The sequence below is a fragment of the Pollachius pollachius genome (assembly GCF_949987615.1).
Source record: "Pollachius pollachius genome assembly, chromosome: 18".
Taxonomy (NCBI): Eukaryota; Metazoa; Chordata; class Actinopteri; order Gadiformes; family Gadidae; genus Pollachius; species Pollachius pollachius.
The window spans coordinates 10528545-10543452 of record NC_136951.1 but is presented as its reverse complement, the minus strand read 5'-3'; the positions used below and the strand labels follow the sequence as shown (position 1 = coordinate 10543452).

General features: G+C 44.1%; 2 protein-coding genes across 3 annotated transcripts in view; one reads left to right on the top strand and one right to left on the bottom strand.

Moving 5' to 3' along the window:
- The first annotated feature begins 261 nt into the window (after nucleotides 1-261).
- On the top strand, nucleotides 262-5709 carry bcl7a (BAF chromatin remodeling complex subunit BCL7A). Its single transcript, XM_079755541.1, has 6 exons — nucleotides 262-408; nucleotides 1297-1381; nucleotides 1691-1787; nucleotides 2272-2421; nucleotides 2738-2841; nucleotides 3361-5709. The coding sequence occupies exons 1-6, from the start codon at nucleotides 317-319 to the stop codon at nucleotides 3433-3435; spliced, it is 603 nt and encodes a 200-aa protein (XP_079611667.1). The 5' UTR covers nucleotides 262-316; the 3' UTR covers nucleotides 3436-5709.
- Nucleotides 5710-5924: 215 nt separating this feature from the next.
- Nucleotides 5925-14908, bottom strand: part of clip1b (CAP-GLY domain containing linker protein 1b) — a 23969-nt gene continuing 14985 nt past the window's right edge. For both annotated transcript variants that reach the window (XM_079755281.1, XM_079755280.1), the window contains exons 15-22: nucleotides 13798-13874; nucleotides 11924-11966; nucleotides 11200-11234; nucleotides 10494-10581; nucleotides 9616-9784; nucleotides 9315-9367; nucleotides 8589-8701; nucleotides 5925-7606 (exon numbers count right to left, since the gene is read on the bottom strand). In XM_079755281.1, coding sequence (XP_079611407.1) covers nucleotides 7372-7606; nucleotides 8589-8701; nucleotides 9315-9367; nucleotides 9616-9784; nucleotides 10494-10581; nucleotides 11200-11234; nucleotides 11924-11966; nucleotides 13798-13874 — 813 coding nt within the window. In that variant the 3' untranslated portion in view covers nucleotides 5925-7371. The remainder of the gene's footprint in view (nucleotides 7607-8588; nucleotides 8702-9314; nucleotides 9368-9615; nucleotides 9785-10493; nucleotides 10582-11199; nucleotides 11235-11923; nucleotides 11967-13797; nucleotides 13875-14908) is intronic.

Sequence of the window (14908 nt, the reverse complement as noted above, 5' to 3'; positions counted from 1 at the left end):
AAAAAACACACATCCAAGCCTTCAAATCGATTCCATATTCATAACAACCGAGTAACCAAAAACCTAAACAAGCACACATATTACAGCTATTAATCAGTTACGCATATTACTCGAGTACGAGCAATGTCCCTCTTTGTTCCCGGAGCACACACAGCGGGGTAAACTGAACGCCTCTCCCTTCAGTGCAGCTGCAGGCTCCCTTCTCTCTCCCTGGTCCCCGCTCCGCGCAGGCGCGTTGCCTCCTCTGTGCGCTGTGCTGTTTGCATTGTGTCTGAACTGCCGGCGAGCTTTAAAAAATATTATACCCACCACGGCAATGTCGGGCAGGTCGGTCCGCGCGGAGACCCGGAGCAGGGCAAAAGATGACATCAAGCGGGTTATGGCCGCGATCGAGAAAGTACGAAAATGGTAAGGGAAAGAAGAAAAAATCCACGCTTTGTTACCTAACACAAGAAAGGCTTGCTTGTTGAGGGGGGAGGAGAGGGAACGAGCGAGAACGAATCGGGGGATGAATTTGATTGAAAGGGTATTTTGAGCGCAATTCAGAGATGTACTTGCAACTCAGGTGCACTGGGGCGCACTCGTGCAATGTGGTACACTTTGGAGTTTAGGGAACTGTTCGACAGGGATGTCCCTTTTTCTGTGTAGATTTTTTTTTTTTGAAACGGTTGAACCCAGTAGCCATTTCGACAGTCACATGAAGCCATTCCCTTTTTCCTCCTGCCCGCTGGTGTGCGCGTTTTTGTCAGAGCACTGTGGGGAACGGCGGAAAACGTTCAATAACTCTCGCTTCGACACAATATGACGACGGCGCTGCCGGGCGGGAGTAGTTTAGTTCGTCTGGAGTTTTAAATGAAGCGCTTCAGTCGCCCTTTAGCTCCGGTGGAGAGCCCGGCGGGGGGGGCCGGGGAGAGGGAAGTGAAGCTGCTCTGCACGGCTGATCACGCAATGACTCAGTTTTAAGGTTTTAGGAATTAAAACGCACCGGGTTTGATGTTGTGTTGCTAGATTTATTTTGGTGGACATTTGGAGTTAATGATGGTCTTTGTGTGGGGATTCCCGCAGTTGTGTTATTCCGTGTTATATAGGGAATTGTCCTCCATTTTATGTGCTTGTTCACCAAAAAACTCCCCACTCACATAAGTCACTGTATCGACTGGAAGTTGCGCTCTAGTTATTCTTTTGGGATACCTGCGCTTTTGACGAATGTGTCCAACTTTTGACTTTCATTAGGAAGCGCCAATTCGGCCTATAGGCTACAGACGTGAGAATTTATTCTTATCTTTTGTCTCTCAGGGAAAAGAAATGGGTGACGGTTGGAGACACATCTCTGCGTATCTACAAGTGGGTCCCAGTAACGGAACCCAAGTCAGCAGAAGATGTAAGTTGGCATCTGGATGAGACTTTCTGACATTTACGGTGTGATTAAAAATAATGCACGTGCTTAACCCCCGCCCTACACACACACACACACACACACACACACACACACACACACACACACACACACTCACACACTTAGATAGTATAGCAACTTGTGATTTAACTTGATTGTTGCATGTTGTTTTGTACCCCTTTTCTATTATTGATCATTTTACCTGAGTCTTTGTTTAGTTGGACACACATGTTTTGTTACGCAACTCAACAGCGGTTGTTGATGTTGTCTTTTCCTGTTTTTTCTCTTTTCTAGAAAAGCAAGAATAAGAAGAAGGGCAAAGACGAGAAGTATGGCTCGGAGCTCACCACGCCGGAGAACAGTTCGTCCCCCGGGATGATGGACATCCATGGTGAGTACATTATATGAGATGTATTATTTGAATATTTTTTTTGTATAATGTCTTTAGTCCCGTTTACATACTACTTCATCTACATACATTCAAAACATTGGTTTGACTGACTGTTGTTGAATAGACAACAGCATGTTGGCATATGTCGCTTGATCATAATATCAACTATTTGTATCATGAATTATGTGAAGCACTTTTTGACCCTAGTTTTGAAATGTGTTGTTGTTAATATTGCATCCAAACAATTCTGACACATTACGAGTCATTTTTGTTATTCCAATGTAGTCTCCTCAAGAATAGTCCCTTCTTTGGTAAATAGGTGCAAGATAGTCCAGCCTAAAGGTTCTGGGTTAGATCCCCAATCCCTTCGTCTACCCATAGGCACCACTGAGAAAGATTCCCTAACCCAGGCCTGCCAAAAGGCCTCCTCAAAAACAACCACTCGGTCAAACCCATCCCTCCTTGTGTTTATCCTGTCTCTCAGACGACAACAGCAACCAGAGCTCCATCGCGGATTCATCTCCGGTCAAGCAGGAGAACAGCTGCAGCACCAGCCCCGCACCAGACGCCAGCACCCTATCCTCCCACCGCGACAGCGACGCCAAGACCGACCAGAGCCCCGACAGCAAGAGAGGTCCGCCACACACACACACACACACACACACACACACACACACACACACACACACACACACACACACACACACACACACACACACACACACACACACACACACACACACTGGGACAGAGACACGCAAACATATGAAGACACACATTTTCACCAGGGAACCACAAGGGGGTGCTAAGTAACAGAAATACCGTCTTAGCTTGGAGCAGAGAAAACCTACTGCTTGCTTGCGGTTCATTGTACCAGTTTGGCGTTTAGGTTTCACTAGTTGTGGGTCAAAATCCTAAAGGTGTGCTATTGTCTGGATGTGTGTGTTCAGGGAAGAGCCTGCCGTCATCAGACAGTTCGGAGCGGGCGGCCAGTGTAAAGAGGGACGGCGTGGCTACGGACGAGAAGCACTCCCCAGACAGCAAAGCCTCTCAGGTAAGGAGCGCTGCATGCGTCCCACTCCAGTCACCTGTTAACAGCCGGTCTCTGTACACACTGGTCCCTGGTCATGCTGGTCCACCTGGTGTGAGATGGTTCGGTTTAGTCGTAGAGAAATGGGAGGTGTTCTTAATTGATAATGCTTTGAGTTCTAAGTGTTATGTAGGTGTTTTTTGTGTTTAGTTTATGTAGGTGTTTTTTGTGTTTTTGTGTTTTGTATCATTTCTCCGCGTCTTTTTTTATTGGCTTCAGATTGTCCTGAAATTCAAATGCTTGTGCATAATTGCCTGCCTTGATCTAAATCTTAATTTTGAGACAATAACATATTTCAATGGTAGTTTTTTTTATACTTTTGATTTGAGAAATGTTGAGTTTAAGTAAGTGAGATATACTGATTTCTAGTATTGTTGTGATAACCCTCATTTTTTTTTCATTTTTATGAAGTATTGGTGATATGATGATGATATTTTTTGCATATCATTTGTCAATTAACGTGTGCAACAATGTGATTGGCAGGACCTGGAGGAGGAAGCCCCGCCCACTAAGAAGACCAAGCAGGAGTCCCCACCTCTGGACTTTGAGGAGAGTTAGATGACTGCAGCGGGTCCACCACCCCTCCCTTTCTAAACGTCCTCCATTAACTCTCTCTCTCTTTCTTTCTTTCTTTCCCCCCTTTTCCACCTTAACGACTCGGGAGAGACGCTCTCCTCGTGTTCTACCGTTTCCTCTTCCTCCCCTCCACCAATATCCCCCATCTCCACAACACCCACCCGGATGGATAATACCTCTACTGCCCCCTCGCCCTACCCCATCCCCCCCTAACCCCACTCCCCCTCTGTGCTTCCTCCTATCTTCGCCACACACTCACAAAATGCCAAGTGAAGCCCTGACTCCTCCAGGCTTCCCCCCTCCCCCCTCCGCCCCCCCTGCCCGTCCCGACCGACCTGTGAGACGGGGTGGGGTGTAGGGGTAGGGCTGCCAGGCCAGAAGAAGAAGAGACAAGCTGACCTGCATCTGTGATTTTAAAAACAAAAAAACCTGAATAAATAACAATGGGGCCAGGGCTTTTGACACTTTTAGATAAAATCAGCAAGAGTAGGGGTCAAAGGTCCGACTCCTGTCCTCCCCTCCACCCACCCCCTTTTTGAAAACATTTAACTCTTTAATGGTTTAGCTTCGGGATGCACACAGAGGCTAGCCTGGTTATCAGCGGCTCGTAGGAAACCTCTACAATCCTCCGTGATGGCCTCCTGGCAGACTTATGTACTATTACTGTTGTTTAGGGAATCGTTAGGGTGTTTCTCAGGAGGGTCAATGCACTGTTATGGTATCTCACAAGTGATCACAGATTGAGTTGCTGCTGTTAGTGGGTGTGTCTTGTTCTCCATCCATGGAAGGTCACGTTTTTTTTTTTAAACAAACCTAAGTTCTCATTCGAAAAAGGAAGGAGGAAGGGGTACTGGTTGAGGCTGGCATAGGTACCGCAGGTGTGCCTTCCGTTTGATTATGATTAAGCGCAATTTGTTAGGTCATGAGCAATTATTTTTTATAACTTACGATTTTGTGCCATGTTCTGTCTGTTTTTTGCTCAGAACCATTTTGTCATTGAATTGTCTGAGCTAAAATTTATACTTGTACTTTTTTTGCACACATTCAAGACTGGATTCGGAAATGTTACACAAAACCCCTCTGGTTTGTGTTCTGTATGTTAGTTGTGCGGACCAAAGGAGTTACAATTCATCTTAGGGCATTTCGTCTTTATGCATACGCTGGTTAGTCATCAGTTTCACTACACCGGTCGACTTTATTAACGACTTCCACTCTCTGACTTGTGTATATATCACTAGCTACACTTGACTATACTCGCAGTCTCCGTAGATCCACGTAGAGTCGGGTCTTTTTAATTACACCATGGCTATGCTAGTTTTAGCGTCCGTTCCTCCCTTAAAGGTGCTGTCTTAACGGCTGAATCCATTCATATTCCTGGCATTGTCCATTTGTTTATCCTTTTCATTCGTCATCGACATCAGTGTGAAATTTACTTGAAACTACCCCGTAAGGATTCAGGCCTTTGACCTCAAAATGTATAACCTCAAACCATATTTTTTTTCTTTGTGATTTAGTTGAACACTTCCAATGTGTGAATAATCGACATCATCGCCTAAATCAACGGTAAAACTGACTTTAAATAACTTGAGCAGATGACATAAGTCTCATGGATGGAGAAATAAGAAACGTACAATAAAAAAAGTTCTCAGTTTAGAAGATGGATTAGCATATACCTCATTCCCAGTTGTGCAGCGCTGGAACTTAAAATGCTATGTATTGACATTAACACAGCATTATTTACTCAGTTAAACAAGAAATCGTACTTCTGTTGTAGCTTTCACCTGATCGAGCCGATTGCTTCTAGTTTGCTGACAATTGTGCGTGTGTGTGGGTGTGCGTGTGTAGAAACAAAAACAACAAAAAGAGCTGTGAGATATGAAATCTTGTATGTTGTTAATGGGACCATGTTTTACTTTAGATCTTGTACAGATTTATAGTTTGGTTTGACTTATTTATTCCATCAGTAGTTGGTTTTTATCATGGATTTGTTTTCTTAATAAAAGTCACAAAACGTTTCCATGGCGTACATTTTCAATTATCTAATGTTGATTGGACAGACAGCTGGATTATTTTATATATGTTATACATTTATATATTCCTACCATGCATTTTGAATACAGCATGTTTCATATAGGTTATATTATGCACACAATATACAGAAAGTATAGGGTTTTTATATGAAATGTATTGTGTTACAATTGTTAATATGTAGTACAGATATTTTTACTATTCGGTAGGGGTGAGAAATAGGTTAAGATGTTGGCTCTGTCAGGGCCTTTCCAGGTAGATTAGGACCAACCTTTTGCTAACTCTGCATTAGCAGTAGTAAGGCAGAGGGAACAAATGGTGAAGGAGGATTTGTTTATACTATAACATGACAACACATTATGATTGACGATATTTATATGCAGTTATACATATAAAACAGTTAGAATTCGATAAACATCCAAATATCGAAAAGGATTAGGGACACTTAACAGTGGCAAGAATCCATTGATGGACCATTTCTCAAAGTGTTCTACATAGAAAACAAACGTTACTGACAGAAAGTACACGTGTTTAAGTAAATACTAGTACAAGAGTGCAAACACAATACTGGGCAGAAAAACACAGTTAACATAAATATATTTGTGCCGATGGCATTTAGCAGAGGAAAACATTGAATCTGACAACCGTGTGTGTCAAGAGTCACAAAGCTAATGTTATATTGTTAGTGTAAGATTCAATATGATCTATATTTGTGATTTTAATGTGGAATATCTGTACACCTAACTCCAAAACTTTACTCCAAAAAGTTTTTATTTTTTCAGTCCACAGGCAACATAAACATGGATGGCATCTCTGAACTATTCTAGATTTGATCTATACAAGGAACTCATGAGGGAAGAAAAATAGGGTGTAGAATTTGTAAAGTGAAATCTTTAAAGTGGAGTGTGCAATACTAGGTGAGCAGAGACTTCTACTTTGAGTTTGAGAATTGTCTGGGACATGCAGTGTATTTGTGCTAAGATCCTATTGACACTACAGTGACACAAGAATTAGTTAGTTTATATATCTATACAATGAAAAAATATTAAAATTGAATAAATAAAACAAAAGAGAAAACAAAGCAACTTTTGAAAGGCCTATGCTGGTATAATACAACTATAGTTGTCTTGAATGAAATGAAAGGAAATGGTTAATAGAGCGTTAGACACTGCACGGTGTAAAGCTGTTTTAAGTTACTTGTTTGTACACAGGTCAATAATCCACGAAATACAGGTTGTTGTTATAAGTTAACAACAAAAGTACAAAACAGAACATGGCAGTTAATTTTGTTACCTGTTGTTTTTACCGCTATTTAACTGGAATGTTTTACTTTTTGTGCTTATCATTCCTCTTTGCTTTTTAGTGTTTCCGCGCAAAAACGATTCCCAAACGCAATCAGACAAAAGCGGTCACTCTTCTTGAATCTAAAAAATAAATCAAGAAAAAATCAAAATAGTAAACACATTAGAAACGCGCAGCACGACAACATATTCGGATATCGATTATTGCACCAGAAGCAGCATATTTGGAAAAGTGTTCTGCGTTGCATTCGGTCCAGAAGAACCAGTGGAGTGCATCTTATCCCTGGTACTCTGGGCACTAGGTCATATACATTAAATACAGTATAAAAAATAAATATGGAAAATCTTTTTGGTTGTGCAGGATCTAGCGTCGCACGAGTTAGACTTGTAGAAGAGGGGTGGGGGGGGGGGGGTGTTAAAAACTACAATCCTACTGGGTTACATTGACTTAAGGACACCAGCTTAACACCTCCGGTTACAAGAGCTTGCAGGAGGGAGACGGGGAGGTTGCAGGGAATGTTTTCTCGAAAGGTTCTTCAAAAGCTCTTGAAGGTTCTGGAGTGTCCGTGGAAGGGTTCCGGGAGGGGTTCTAGAAGGTCTGGTCGTCGTTGCAGGCGGCAGTGGCGTGGCCGAAGGCCTCGCAGATGTCGCAGTAGGGCCGCTCCACGGCGGGGTTGCCGTGGTAGGCGGTGTGCGGGACGGCGTCGGGGCTCTGGGCCTGCGTGGGGCAGTCCTCCGTGTCGTGGAGGTCGAAGCAGTCGCAGATGTCGCAGAAGAGCCTCGGGGGGGGCTTGGTCTCCCGCTTGGACAGACCCCCGTCCAGCCTGGAGAGGACGGAGAGACGGCGAGGGAGAGCAGGGTGGAGGGAGGGGGAAGGAGATGCAGAGAGAGATCAACACGAGGATGATCACACAAATATATTAAAAGCACATTTGGAGTATGGGGAAACGCAGTCAGTCTGACAATAAAGTTCACTTTGAGTTTGACAAGGTGCAAAGGGACTCTTTTTTCAGTGTATTTTTTATAGGCTTTTTTGTGCCCTCATGGACAGGACACTGAGGGGAGACAGGAAAGCAGTGAGGAGAAGAGAGGGTGTGACGTGTAGCATGGGACTACGTGGGCGAATGGAGCTCATCAATGCACCCCCAGCCACACACTGTTCACCATTACACATTTTAGTCGTGGTTTGTGGATAAACGGAGAGATAATAAATCCTGATCTTTAATTAGATTCATAATGCTGCCCGTTTAATAGCCTGGACAGATGGCTTACTTAAATAGTCTCCCTTTAAGGCCCTGCACCACATTTCTGGTTATTTCTAGATCAGAAAAGAGATTTGTGTCTAGACTGGTGTAATGACTGTGTTACTACCAGACCCATGCTAACTAATGCATTGTTTACACAGCGACTGTACTTTATGCTCCGTCAAGAAGTTATTTTTTGGCAAGCGTGTTGCTTAGTAGAAGCCACAGCCCTCTCTCTAAATGCATTCTCACTTGGCACCCTTCCAGGCTGAAGTTTGGCAGTCCAGACACAATCTGTTAAAGAAAAAATAACACGTCTGCCTGAGAGGAAATGAGCTGAGGGGGGAAAAATGCAGCTCCCATTGGATTGTCAAGCAGCATGGCGTAGTGAGAGATCCTAGATTTGAGAGATCCCAGGTTTGATCTCCAATGTTCACGGCCCAACCAGCAAGCAAGACACCTCGCCCACCCACCCGATCCTTAACCACTTGTATCTTGATGCCCTGTTGAGTGATGTTGGATCAAGTGTCTGCTGCTTAATGACTCAAACAAGGCGTCTCACCCGTCGGGGGCGTCGTTGCCGTTGAACTCGGCCAGCACCATCTTCTTCAGCTTGACCTTCAGCTCCTCGTTCTTGCGCTGCAGGTCCACGATCACGCTGTTCAGGAAGTTGATCTGGACACCAAGGGGACGGAGGTCAAGTCAAGCCCGTTCTGTTTGGACAGGCCCCCCCACCACCACCCCTCCCTAACCCTTAGTCAGTAGGGGCAGTAGCTCAGGAGGGAGAGCGGGTCGGCTGGTAGCCGCAAGGTTGCTAGTTCAATCCTAGCGTGCCGAGGTGTCCCCGAGCAAGGCACCTAACCCTAACTGCTCCCGACGAGCTGGCTGTCGCCTTGCGTGGTTGACTCCGTCGGTGTGTGAATGTGTGCATGAATGGAGGATTGTCAGGCAATATTATAAAGCGCTTTGGATAAAAGCGCTTTATAAATGCATTCAATTGACCATTTACCCTAAAAAAAGACCAAGAGAACATTACATTCTAGATTTGGATTTAACTTACTGTCTGTAAAAGGAAGGTAAACACAAGAGTGATCTCTGAGTTTAGCCCATCACTAGCAACCCTATGAGCAGTAGGCAGCCACAGTGCAGCGCCCAGGCACCAGCTCCAGGTCTCCAAGGGCCCCGGCAGGAGTATTACCCCAACACCTTGAAGCCATTATGCTTGAGGTAGCTGTGGTCAGCAGGTTCTGAAGTTAAGGGAGAAACTGTAATGGAGACATCTTCATACCTGTCCCTCAGCAAACTCCTTCTCCTCCCTCATCTGGTCCATGGCTGAATCTCCTAGAGAAGCACACGTAGCATAGGCCCATTTAAATAACACGTTTTGTCCTGGAAAATATGAACTTTTTAAGGGCAAATCACATAAATTATATAATCTTCACTATATCATTATTGAAGTTTGGTACTATGATGTACCATTCAGTCAATTACCATCCCCAATGTTTGCAAAAAAGTAGACATCATTGATTCACCACTAATATAGCGATCAATCTGGTAGCTGTTGCTATTTCGTAGTTTTATCCTCTCACCTGTGAGTTCAATGTCCTTGACACTGTCTCCCTCGGAGTTCTGCCATCCCATGAGCCTTTGCTCCAGGCTCTGCCCGCGGCCCATGAGCTGTGCCTTGTCTCTCTCCAGTGTCTCCACCGCCGGCTGCAAGGTCTTCGCCGCGGCCTTCTCCGCTCGCAACACCGCAATCTAGGCAGAGACACGAGTGTAGCGCTAACACGGCCACCGCATGGATCGTCACAGTGCCACACTCGTACCCCTACCCCATGATCTGCTCTTCCTCCTGGTGTCTCGTTATTCCAGTGTGGGTCACCTTTCGGGATTTCTCATTCAGTTCACACGTGCTCCTTATATATTTAAGTTCCCTAGTCGTGCCGCCCGTTTGTTGTCTTTCTTTCACCCTTCCCGGTAAGCGTCTGTCTCTTGCTCAGAGCACCTGCTTTGGAGTTGTTTAATCCCTGCCTTTGGATTTTGTCACCTACTATGCTTATTTCCACAGTTAAAAAATAAAAATATGTTTACAATATTTAGTAAGCCAAACATATTTGCCAAAAATATTGAACAAATATAATTAACACTGCTTTCTCTATAACTGAGTTTGTTTGGTGGTGCTAAGTACCCAACTGGTTGTGAAGACATGCATCATTTTCAACCATTGATTAAAAACAGAGTAGATTATATTTTAATCAGACTTTGAAAGAACACAACACACAACACACAACACACTGGTGTTGCTTTGATGCCTACTCCCTGACCCTGAAGGATCAAATTACACGCCGTCTATGTGCCTATTTCCCCCCCCCCCCTTTCCTGTAACTAGGCAACAAGGTCCGATAACAAAACAAAGCCATCGGAGTGATCCACATACGTCGGTTGACAGTACTTCCTGTCTGTGTACCTCGTTCCTCAGGCTCTCCAGCTCCCGGTCCTTATCGGAGATCATGAGGTCGCTTCCCAGCGAGGTTTCCTGGTTCAACAGGCTTTCTCTGCACAGAGCAAAACAACGGGAAAACATTGGCCCCCCTCTCCTTTTGAAAACATTAAACCTGGTAAAGGTGTGGAAACACCACCACTCATTAAGTGGAGTTATGAAGTCTCTGTTACATTTCAAGTGTCTTACTGCAGTAAGTTACGTATTGTGACTCATAGAAATCATAAAATAATGTTTCATGGCCACAAATCTTAGTCCTTCATTTCTTCCACAAGCAATTTTACACAGTGCTAAAAATGCTGGCAAAACATCTAAGTGCTGAATAACAACAAAAAACATCCCCTGGAACATTAACTAATGGTATAAAAATATAATATCCATAATAGCATCTCTCTCTCTCTCTCTCTGTCTCTTTCCCCCCCTCTCTCCCACCCTCCTTCCCTCTCCCTCTCTCTCTGTTCTTTGTGATGGTGTCTTACCCAGCCCACTCCCTCTCTGTAGTATTGATGGATACGTTAACAGTTCATTCATGAGAGCTTGTCCCTCAGAGGGAGTGCCAGCATACAGTCATGTCTGCAGTATAATAGATTAAAGAAGGCCAAGCTGCCTGGATGTCAGGATCATTCAGTTCACATCTTAAGCAGCCAGTACTCTTAGTTTCGGTGAGACTCACCTGTCTTTCATGTCTGACGGTTGACTGTTGGAGTCCTGGTGGAGCAGAGGAAGGACACATGAATACGGAGGCATTTGTAAGCAGGATTAACACGTCTGAGCTTTACTGAGCGTTCAGAAACAGCAGGGAGCCGGCTCCCTCCTTCACCTACAGGCGGTCTTTACACGACAACTAGTACAGCCAACTGAACACAATAGAGGTCATCTCACAAGGGCAGAAAAGCCCTTTATTTCAGTTAATAATAATAATAATAATAATAATAATAATAATAATAATAATAATAATAATAATAATAATGCATTTTATTTCAGGGCGCCTTTCAAAACTCTCAAGGTCAATTTACAGTTTAGACAAGCAAATATAATTTAAAAATAGGCAAATATAGTTACAACAAACACATTTTTTAAAATAAACAATTCAACATATTCTTTAAATTGGCTGGTTTATGGAGTGAAGTGGGATTGACCAGTCAGATTAGTTAACTGTTTACAGGAATGATGTTTAAAATGAATTCGATTTCAACATAATATAGAACATGTTTTATATCAAGATAAAAGATAATGAGGCCATAATACCGTGGTTAGTTAAAAGGTACTGGGGTCAATTCCCAATGTCCACAATCTACATTTAGGCATCTAATGTTTAATGTAGCTCAATTCACTGTAAGTCCCTGTGGTTCAAAGTGTCCTCTATAAATAGTATATGTAATATGAATGGGCATTACCTCGTGTGGCTGGGTGTTCTGTGAGGCCAGTTTAAGTTCCTCACTGAGGGAAGAAAGGGAGCATATAAATGATATTAATCATGTACAGAAAGTGCAGCATATTAAACTCTCCCTCCCACGCTCCTCTCTGACTAGCACCACCCTGACCAAGCAGGTAACAACTGTTTAACCAGGATGTGGCTGCCACACACACACGCACACGCACACGCACCCGCACACACACACACACACACACACACACACACACACACACACACACTCACACACACACACACACACACTGTCTCACTCATGCACACACATATGTAAACACACACACATACTGTCTGACTCATGCAAACACACACACACACACACACACACACACACACACACACACACACACACACAAAAACTGTATCACTCATGCACAAACACACACATACGCATGCACGCACGCACACACACACACACACACACTGTCCCACTCATGCACCCAAATACACACACTCACACTCCAAGATACGGCTGAGATTCTAAACAATAAAAAAAAAACTACTTTCCATACAACAATACTAACCAATATTTAGTAATTGAACTTGACATTTGTCATTTGTCTCATAACTTAACGGTGCCTATGAGCACCGTTAAGTTCAAAATGATCCCATTAGTTGCCAGGCCTTTCTTGTGTGTTTTATTGATGAGACAAAGTCTAAGTAAGAAACCACACAGGGGCTTTGAGGACCTTCACTGAGGAGATGGAGGTTTAATAACCAGGGGCGCCTCTTCTATATAATCAGGCCATCTCTATCTTGTGCTTTCCTCTGGGCTGTGTCCAATAAGCCATGACAATGGTATCAAAAACGCTGCCAGCCCCTGATTGGTCCACCCAGAGCCCTGACCCCTAACCCCTGGGCATCACACCCTGTTTCAACATGGCTGTTGTTCACTGTAGCTTTCTTCATCGTTGAACCCTTTTGTTGTTATTATACCTCTCAAATGTATCTCTGTGATTCAGATTTGTTAATTTAAAATCAGTTATATATTGCATATGCATTTATGCATATGCAATGTAACAGACACGTGCATGCACACGCGCAAACAAGACACATGGGTAAACATACGCAAACATGGGCGCACATATGCACGCACACGCACACAAACAGACACACAGTGCGGTCGAGCTGACAGGAAGTGCCTGTGCCAGGCGTCTCTGGGAGGAGCGGCTGAGGGGTTACATAATGCCCCCAACAGAGGGAAGGATGGAAGTGGACGTATTATGGGATGGAGTTGGAAGCACATTGTCCCACACAAGACACATAGCACACTGTTCTCCTCATCACCACGGAAGGATGGAGCGGTTAGGTTGCCGTTAGCAACCTCGAATCAATGACAGCGTGTTGACATTGTTCCATGAATGAACTGGTTGTTGATTGGTTGACAGCAGAGGAAGAGCCATATGGGATGATGCTGTGCCTGACTGTTGGGAGTCATGAGTCGGTTGTACAGGAGGCTTCGAGTGCCACAAGGTGCTCGTCTAATTCAGCCAATCAGAATTCAGTTCAAGAGTTATGACATCAAAGCCCTTGGCTCCGATGACTCAGAGGAAGGTGTCAGAACGTTGCTACGGGGCATACACACATACACACACACACACACCTATGCTCATTCCAAAACACACACATACAAATACACAAGACTAACATGCGCAAATAAACCCATAAAAGCACTTATGTATAAACAGACCTGGTTCAATTCAGTGCTGTGTTAGCACTAGCGGTACCTTTACTCTGCGAACCGTCTATTGCTCCCACACGCTTTTCATTTAGGAAGCAATGGTGCTTTTAGTATCAGGGGGGTTAAGGGTAACAGAGAGGCGGAGGATCAGAACTTACATCTCTCTACAGAGCTGCTCCCTGGAGAGGCTGAGCTCCTCCTGGTACTGGGAGTTCTGCTGGGTCAGAGCCTCCAGCTGCACCAGGACGGACCGAAATAGAAGAGAGGAAAGGGGCTCATTAGAGCAGCATTGGAAATACCCGACCAAGTTTAATAAAGCCACTGGACATAGTGGTGCAGAGTTGTTTAACCTAGTTCAACAGCTCGGAAGGAAACTGATTTATATACATCTCAGACAGAGCTGTTACAGTAAGTGACCTCCAGTAAACAGGGTTTGTTTAACAGATACGAGGCAAGGCGGGCATGACTTCCCAACATTCATATGAATGTATTTATGATACAAACATTTTAAAATTCCTGTCTGTGACAGGAAGCAGATGAAGAGTCAAAGACATACACTAACACACTGAGCTTATTTCTGTATTGTCCAAATGGCTTTTATACATGCAAAGCAACCAGCTCCAAACTAGGACTAGTCAATAATTCATTAAATCAGTCAGCACTCCCCTGTATTCCTCATGGAATGAAATCAATTCTGAATCATTTGTACTTTCCCTACACAGTAATACATTTATAGATAAAGCTTTAAACATTCAAAGAGCACACAATTATATACATGCACAATGTAAACAAGAGATGATTCTTCAAAAAGTGGCAATGAGTGTGTGGAACACTTCATGTTTGAAGCATGTAAAACACGCTTCAAACATGAATATAACTCTCAGTAACCGTAAAAACTCCACCCCCACACAAACACACACACACACATACAACAATATTTCTGCAAAGAAATGCATGCATGCATAAAACAGCATGCATAACATACAAAAAACGTAAACACAAAAAAAAGACACGTCTGTCAGTCATCCTGTGAACACACACAATGTCATCCAAACAGCAGCCTGAAGGTCGCACAGCCGCACAGAGCACCCCCCCTGCCCCTCCCCGGAGGAGTCATGACCCTACCTGGTAGCGAGGGCAGTAGCCGTTGCGGGTGAAGCCCTGGTGGAAGGCAGTCGTGTCCATGCCGACAAGACACTGGCAGCCCCCCCCTGTCTGCCTAACAATGTCCCCCCCCCCCTCTCTCTCTCTCTCTCTCTCTCTCTCTCT